Source organism: Trachurus japonicus, chromosome 16 (genome assembly GCF_045865225.1).
Source record: "Trachurus japonicus isolate A0001 chromosome 16, Traja_1.0".
NCBI lineage: Eukaryota > Metazoa > Chordata > Actinopteri > Carangiformes > Carangidae > Trachurus > Trachurus japonicus.
In genome coordinates, this window is record NC_140922.1 from 20152194 (window position 1) to 20161173 (window position 8980).

General features: G+C 41.5%; 1 protein-coding gene across 1 annotated transcript; it reads left to right on the top strand.

The window, feature by feature from the left end:
• Positions 1-593: 593 nt before the first annotated feature.
• Positions 594-7529, top strand: irx4a (iroquois homeobox 4a). The gene is made up of 5 exons (XM_085802451.1): positions 594-1116; positions 2073-2324; positions 3228-3334; positions 5004-5314; positions 6399-7529. The coding sequence occupies exons 1-5, from the start codon at positions 1072-1074 to the stop codon at positions 7124-7126; spliced, it is 1443 nt and encodes a 480-aa protein (XP_085658577.1). The 5' UTR covers positions 594-1071; the 3' UTR covers positions 7127-7529.
• Positions 7530-8980: the final 1451 nt, after the last annotated feature.

The following is an 8980-nucleotide window of genomic DNA, read 5'->3' on the forward strand; positions in this document are numbered from 1 at the left end:
TAGATAGATAGATAGATAGATAGATAGATAGATAGATAGATAGATAGATAGATAGATAGATAGATAGATAGATAGATAGATAGATAGATAGATAGATAGATAGATAGATAGATAGATAGATAGATAGATAGATAGATAGATAGATAGATAGGCTCACGTGAAGTGGTGCTAAGTTTCCCTTTACATACTTTTGGGGAGGAACTGGTAATTATAACACTGTAGAGCCTCAATACTCCAAGGGGAGATGAAACAGAAAGATGATCTGTTTTAAGTGGTTTATTATCTGAAAAATACTAAAAAAGCATATATTTTTTATTGATTTGTGTTTTGTTTGTTTTATTTCTCCAGTCTTGCGCATTGCAATTATTATCTCTGCTCAGTGTGAAAATATTCTTTACTAATTAATTTAAAATGAATTAGTTCTCCATGTGATTAGCATCAGTGCGGAGGAATGATAGGAATGCGCTTAATTAGGCCTAATGCATTTAAACTGATACATACGTTTGCATATTCATGACACTGATTGGCCTAATTGATTGATAGGGAGTGCGGATTAATCTCTTGGAGATTTTCCTGTTGAGTTGTTCCTTCTGTTTTTTTGTCGTCATCCTGAGGAAGAAAATGCATATTAAAGTTACAGTCTGGTCATTTTTAGAGTGGGAAACTTCTGACGTCAGAGTCGCCGCAGTTTAAAACAACCTGCCTCTGCTGCTGACGTCTTTTATACTACTTTTTTATAAGGCAAAAATATGTACCTGACAACAAAGTGATTATTTTAGGCGAAGAACGCGCTTGTCATCTTCAGTCATTTATTTATTTATGTCTAATAGAGAAGAAAAGGGAGTGCAGAAGATTTCCTTCATTTATTTTTTTATTTTTTCCCCTCGTTCAGAGGCGTTTGAGTGGGGGGCATTTTACACAAATTAAACATGCTACTCTGCTTCGCCCTATAAGCATCCTAGGAGCCTGTGCTTACCAATCAATTGGTACAGTCAAACAGAGCCGCAGCCTGCCTGAGAGTGGAGACCTTCAGTCTCGCTTTATTTCTGGATATTGGGGGACCTCTCTACCATGTCATATCCACAATTTGGATATCCATACTCGTCTGCTCCACAAGTAAGTTGACGTGACTACCTTTGTTGAGTTAATGGTTTGTTTTGGTTTTGATATTGCAGCGATTGATTATCTCATCGATTTAACGCTTGATGCTTTTACGCACTTTGGCCAAGAATCAGGGAGAGACACACACTGAGCTTTCGTCTATCGGAAAGGTTTTGCGTTACAGCCAGTGATACCTGCGCTCCTGCAGCGACAGAAAAAGGCAATAAGAGGGGGTAACCAGAAACCAACGAGACCCCCCGACCTCCCGTTCACTGATTTCTGCAAGATAATAGCCGCTCGGTAATGTCAACCATATGTTTATTTGCGCTGGAACACACATGCCAACTTGTTCAGCACACGCTGTGTGTGTGTTTTTGCGCCATAACCCAGCTGTTGTTTGGTTTTGGCTCTGAGCCATAAAAAAAATCATTTGGGCTTTACTTTGGGTATCTACTGGGCGATGTTGGGAAACATGTTGTATCTGTTTGTAGCGCATGTGTTTCATTTAGATGAAAGCTAACAGACGGCTCGTTCTGGACACGTTTTACGCGCATATTATCACAAGAATATGACGCGCCATTCGTCACAAAATAGCACTCATTTGATGCTCTATTTTAGTTCTTAGAGATTGAAAAAAGGGGAAAAGGCTGCGAATAAGGACGTTATATAAGAACATGAGAAATTATGTTGTGTCCAAAACTTCGGCTACTTGAGTTAATGTGTAATTTTGCGCTTTATACAAGTCAAACTGTGCCGGAGACGGAGTGAAATGTTTGACTTTATTTCACTGAGGGGTTTTTCTGTCACATTAAGTTTGTCCATAACTTTTATTTATTTTAGAGAGCAAACTGCTGAAGACTCACGCATAGAATCGGGCTTGGTTTCAATGCAGCAACAACTTTTTTCCCTTCTTCTTCTTCTTCTTCTTTTTTTTAAAGAAAACATATTTCTTTTTCTCGGTCTCCACCTAGTTTCTGATGACAACCAACTCTCTGACCACTTGCTGTGAGTCCACCGGCAGATCCATAGCCGACTCCGGAGTAGCGGCGTCCGGGCAGACACCAGTCTACTGTCCCGTGTACGAGAGCCGGCTGCTGGCCACGGCGAGGCATGAGCTCAGCTCCGCCGCCGCGCTGGGCGTGTACGGGAGCCCTTACACCGGCGGTCAAAGCTATGGGAATTACGTTACATATGGCACGGACGCCTCGGCTTTCTACTCGCTGGTAAGTCCTTCATCTGATCCCCCTTGGCATTGATAAATGGAGCCGCAGGGTGCTAGAGACTTGAGCCAGGCACACCTCTCCTCTTCACACCGCAAAACACCAGCTTTACTGTCGGTGATTTATTCCCATAGCATCATTCAAGACAACTTCCCTTCAATAAATGAAAAATGCTCCTCAGTACTGCAAGATATATGCTCACTTGTTTCAGGTGTATATTAACTTGAGAAAAAACAATTTTTGAAACAAGATAGAAGAAACATGAAATAATTACACTGCCAAAGTATCTGTTCTATATTGAAAATAAGCAGCAAAGTAGACAGACTTTGAAGACTAAGTATTTGTTAAGTTATCAAACTCTATTAACATCAAATTTGAAACCTTTTGATCACATTTTATTATAAAATGGGCCTTTGAGTCCTAGGATCCTGTTGTAGCTGCTCTTGTGTTGAAATTCTTAGAGGGCTGACAAATATGATGATAAGGACAATTAGAGTACTTTTAATCATCTCTAATGGGTGAGTTGTGTTATAGCAATTAAAGCATTACTGTAAACTACTTTGCAGGTGACTCTCCTGGTCCTCACATAAATGTGCACTATATAAAAGCTTAGATGTTATAGTTTCCCTATAGTTATAGTTTTAACTTCATTTATTTTGAAAGTCTCCTTAAAAAGATCTGTCAGTTATTGCAAATGATGTGTATCTGAATACAACCAAGCCCATTGAGTTTGTCATTGGTGTTGTTTCTGCAATGTTTAATTGGTGTAATATTAGGCTACTCTTGTTTCCTCGGTAATAACTCAAGCGACTTTAACATTCACACAGCACTTTTCAACTGATCATTTTCCAGCTTTAATTTAATAAGACGAGACAAGACTGACTTCCACTTCACATATGATTGCAGGGGACATTTGATACTAAAGATGCCACAGCTTCTGCGCATGCGGGAATAACCCAAGCAACAGCCTACTACCCATATGATCCTACCCTGGGACAGTATCAGTATGACAGGTATGTTGTTTTTGTGTCTTATTTTTTTCCAATGTAAGAGGCTTGATTATTAATGCGAACTTGAGAAAATCTATGGTCTGGTCTGTATTTATATATCTTGAGAAAATCTAAGTGAACCGTACATGCTATGTGTGTTTTCGGACAAGTGATCTGTCCAATTACAAACTCTTCAATCTTGAAACGTGCAATTTGCAGAGGTTTGCAAGCTTCTGTTGGCTTTTTTGTGACAAAAACAATATGTCAGTATAATCTTGGAAAAGTGCAATGCTAAAAGTACTGTTCAGAGGTGTAAGGTTAGGGTCAGGATTAGGGTTAGTTTGACTTTTTCAGCATTAAATCAATCATCTCAGAGAGGTTGACGCCATTCTCATCACGTCTAACAGCACCGGGTGATCACCTTCAGCTCATGACATATTTCTTCCCTCATGGTGTGGATTGCTTCACGAGACCCTTGCCCCTTTCAGCAAAACACGAGGCCTCTTCGCTGTCTGAGAGCATGCCTGCCACATTGAAAGGTCTTCCCAATAATCAGATGACATCCAAATTAAGTCTGTGATACGGTGAAAGTGTAGGGCATGGATGATAACAACAGCTGATTACGTTAATTAAATCATGCTCTTCGAGAAGAACCAGCAGCTTTGCAGGGGACAGGACCACTAGAACTGCATGGGAAACCACAGAAAACACCAAGCTTTAAAAGTATCGTATTGATTAGCCTTAGCTTAAATGACAGATCACATCACCAGGAAAACAAGAAACATTTTATCCATCAGTTTGATTTCAGTATAAAGTGCAAAAGGTGTCTGCAGGCATTCGAAGAAGTGCACATACAGTAAAAAGGCCTAAGTCTGAAAGCCGAACATAAACTGTAGCGTTCAGATAAACAAGCAGGCCTCCAGCAGCACCACTCTGTCTGCACCCCTCCTTTACCTGAGGGCTCATCATTACACTCAATAAAGCAATTTTACAGTCTATTTTATCTGTGAGGGAACAACCCGGGGTGAGGAAAGGTACAACGCTCCTCTCCTTTTGATTCCCTTAGCAGTGCTTGACCTGCACTAAGCTATACGGAGCAATAAAGGCCTCATAAAAGCCTCCCCTGAGAGGACTTTTACAGCTCACTGCTGACTGAAAATCAACACTGTGCATTTTAAATGTAGGTCTATGGATAATATTTGTGCGAGAGAAGAGAGTGGGGAAGAAGCCGTGCCGCACGAGGAATGGTTTTAACAGACAATACATTGAAAAAGGCTGGAAAATAAAATATAGAGGCCAAATACACTTCGCATTTTTATTTTACTAGGAAGAATAATTTTATTGTTGGAACGGCTTAATGGAAACTATGTGCAGCAAAGGCACCACTACCTTCCATCTAGTCAGTCTTACACACTACTGCACATGGCCCAGTGTTTATATACAATTATGATATAAGATATTCATGCAGTTTTCAAAGGAATAGAAAATATATATTGTACAGTGCGTTTAAGTTTTCTCTTAGAAGTTGTGTCTCCTACAATTCATTTTACTTTCAATTTTAGAACTTGAAAGAATAGCAGCAGATTGGACAATCTCTTGTGGTTTTCAGTACAAGAAAAAACTTGTCATGCAACAATCACCACTTATCATATTTATCCTCCATTCTCATTTTGTTTCTTTTCTTCTTCTTCAGATACGGATCCATGGATGGGGGAACAAGGCGGAAGAACGCCACACGTGAGACAACAAGCACGCTGAAGGCCTGGCTGCAGGAGCACAGGAAGAACCCGTACCCAACTAAGGGCGAGAAGATCATGCTGGCCATCATCACCAAGATGACCCTGACACAGGTCTCCACCTGGTTCGCCAATGCCAGGAGGAGGCTTAAGAAAGAGAACAAGATGACATGGCCGCCCAGAAACAAGGGCTCAGAGGAGAAGAGATATGACGAGGATGAGGACGGGTCTCAGGAGGAGCAGATAAAGAGCGAAAACAACGAGGATGGTCAGTGTCAAAATGTCTTGTTGCTGTTGCAGAAATAAATTGCAAGGGTCAAGCCTAATGCTGAGGTGTTTGGTCAAACACCACATGTATTTAGTCTCAAGAGTGTTCAGAACAGCTCTCGAAAAAATACTATGTTAAGACGTCGCAATTGGTATCAGAGAGTTGCATTTCATTTTGACTACAGATTAAATCCTCTCTGAGGTACCATGAAAATAGCTAGAAATCAAATACATACAGATAATCATGATCAAAGAATGGGATGTTGTAACCATGACACCACTTATTTTATTTCCATAATTAAATGAAAATAAATTATATATTTTATATATTTATTTATTTATTGTCACCTTATTTGACTTTTTATAGCTTCTGTAAAAGGTCGTCTGTATGTACATGCTGTTGGTGTAAAGTTTTGATTCTCTAAAACTCAGACTTTTTTTCTTAATAATTATTATAACAATATTGCTGTTTGTGATGCAGTTATCATGTGAACTAATGCCTGGTGATGAAAATTGCAAATAAATGGCACTGAGGCCTTAGAATTTGAATGACAAATATATTTTTATGATGTACATTGAGCGAAAACTGCTACAAACTATCACATTTTAATTATTCCCACAAGATGAGACTGTTCATCACAGCCTTGTCACAAAAGGTCAACGTAATGAACATGTATCTGTGCAGCAACTGTCAGTGAACAGGCCTCAGTCAGTTTTACTCATTGTAACTTCAAGCATCTCTTGAGTGATGAGACTCACTTTTACTTCTGCTGATTTCATACATGATCATGTCAGTCAATAATCTCAAGTACGGCAAAATGATACAGGCCTATGTTATAGAACAGATTCATGATCTTTTTTTAATAGTTTTGAAACATCCATTTGTGCATATTCATTAAGCTTAGACTACCAGGCTATAACACTGTTTTAACTGCTGTCATTATACAGACTGACTGTAAATTCAGTGTTTCACTCCACAATGTCTACCCGGGATGCTTTTTTTTTTTTTTTTTTTTTTTATCAGATCTGATGCCACATCTCTCACTGACGCCTCTGCTGTCTCCCCTCTCCTCTTTTTCTCCCAGAGACCAGAAGTCGGCCTGATAAGGACCTCCAGCTGAGCGACCTGGACGATTTCGACACGCTGGAGTCTGAGAGCTCGGAGTGTGAGCTGAAGCACCGATACCACATGAACACACACATGTCAACGACAGCCGACTGCCCCGCCGAACACCTCATCAAGGACTCTTCTCTGAAAATCTCCATCCCCGTTTCTCTGGGAGGGGAGCAGGACTTGAGTAAAAGTTGTCTCAAAACGAGCCCAGAGGACTTCCAGGCGGACAGCAGGCAGCAGGCGAAGGCGTGTTATAATCAGCAGCAACAGCAACAACAACAACAACAAGGACACCAGATATTAGACGGCAAACCCCGTATCTGGTCTTTGGCCCAGACTGCGACATCCCTGAACCAGACTGAGTATCCATCCTGTATGCTGAGGTGCCAGCCACCGCCGCCTTCCTCCCTCACCCCGTCCCCCGCCGCTACCTCACCCGTCACCGGCCTGGACAACAGGCAGGACTCGCCGGTCACTACCCTGAGAAACTGGGTGGACGGGGTTTTCCACGACCCCTTGTTCAGGCACAGCACTTTGAGCCAGGCTCTGACCAACACCACCGTCTCTTGGACCACAAACACCAAAGGCGCCATTCTGGAGGCTGAGAGGAGCGCGGCGGTCTTGCAGCAGCACCAAGACTCCTCCAAAGACAGTGCCATGAGCTTCCCCAAAACTATCAACAAACTTTTCTGCTCCTAACGAAACCAAAAGACGCTTTTATTGCAAAGAAAAATACTTTTTGTGACCGACTAAGAGTCGGATGGAAAGAGCCTGTTAACGTCCCCATGCCCCCCCTCCCAATGTTTTATTCCTTTTTTTAAAGCAATGGTAGCTACAGTATATCCTGTTAACATTGGCGTCACACAAGTGAAATCTCCCGATCGGTTTTGGCTTATTTGATTCAACGCACGCACAAAACTTATCGAAATGTATAAAAAGTTTACATCTTGGGTAAAAAAAAAAAAAAAAAAAATAGGCCTAAAGGTTTACATGGTTTTTATTTTTGATTTACTATGCGCATGCAAATGTAATTGAATATTATTTAGGTCTCAGCAGCTGAGTATCACTATTAAAATAATGGTAATAATAATTGAAAAAAAAAGTCTCACACATGCACAGCTCTCTTTAGGAGGTGGATGAGAGCGTTTCAACTTTGTTCACTGAAAATAAAAGCAGTCGGTTTCTGAAGAGAGGCTTGTGATGTTGCTGTCCATGGTGCTGGAATTCAGGCCTCCCCCAGTCTCTGTCTGCTATCCATATAAAACCAGTTCCTTTACGACTGGGGGACACATGAGGCCTTCAACACGGCTAAGCAGAGAGAGACCTTTTAAAATGCAATCTGCTGTTAAATAAAGCAGGTTTCTCACCCACTTCATTTTTAACTCCTCTAAACAGGCACAATCTCATCTCCAATCCTCTTATTTATTTATTTTTCTCCCCAGAAAAAAACATTCACTCTCATTTAGTGACAGCGAGAAAATGAGGCAGCTCAACCCTCAAGACAGAGCAATATCAGTATCTAAGATCTGCCTCATTAATTCCCTCTAAACAGGCTGTAATTGGGATGTTTGCAGTCATATTTCATGTCAGCCTATTGATTTCCCCACCTCTCTGCTCTCAGATAATATTATCGAAACATCTCGACACCGCACGTCCGCACGGTGCAGCTGTCAGAAAGGGTAAGTTATTCGCCATACGTCCATTAATGGGTTCAAAAACGGGAGAGCGGGGCAAATAATTTGAAGTGAGGACTTTTCGTTTTGACACTAACCCCTCAATTTCCTATGGCTGGAGACTCGAAGGACCCAGCACAAGAAAAATAACAGAGAGAGTGAGAGGGGGAAAAAAACAGCCTGGATGCTGAGTCCTCCTCTGAAAAGTGAAAGGGCTTTACGGGGAGAGGCACTCACGTCGTCTAAAAGTGAAAAGGGCAAAGGAACTCGAATTAGTTGTTGTAGATAAAAGGGCAAAACGAAAGGAGTCAAGGGTACTTGACAGTAATGGCGAAAGTGGAGCTCTCGGGGGACTCTTGGCTGTCCTGTGAGGGGAGGCAGGGGTGTGTGTGCTGGTGCTGGTGGTGGTGGTGAGAGGGATGGAGGTGGGGAGGTGGGGGCTTCAGTGATGAATTTTAATGGGAAAAGCCCAAACGATTGAGACCCCCCATCCCTCCCATCTCTCTCTCCCTCGCTCTCTTTCTCTCTCTCCTGGAAGAAAGTGCTATGGTGGACAAAAGGGGGTTTTCTATATGTCGGAGTCAGGATGTATGTTTTTATTTGCTCTCTTGCCCGCAGCATTTCTGAAGTTGACATGACTGCAAAATAAAGTGGAGGAAAGACACACCGTGTCCTAGAATATAGCTCCGTGACAGCTGTGTGAGGGGTTAATAGGTGCTCCTGGTTCCACGGGACCTGTTTATTAGCCTACATGCAGAATCGTGTATTTAATTTTTTTTTCATAGCTCCTGTATAGAAAAATTAGGCCAGAGTTTAAATCCCAACAGATAGGGACAATAAAGCCGAGGCATTTAATTAATTTAGCAAGAAGACAGATTTT

Coding starts and splice junctions, on each gene's coding strand:
- irx4a (XM_085802451.1), top strand. CDS start 1,072: ATGTCATATCCACAATTTGGATATCCATACTCGTCTGCTCCACAA. Junction 2,325..3,227: donor CCTCGGCTTTCTACTCGCTG/GTAAGTCCTTCA, acceptor ATATGATTGCAG/GGGACATTTGATACTAAAGA. Junction 3,335..5,003: donor GGACAGTATCAGTATGACAG/GTATGTTGTTTT, acceptor CTTCTTCTTCAG/ATACGGATCCATGGATGGGG.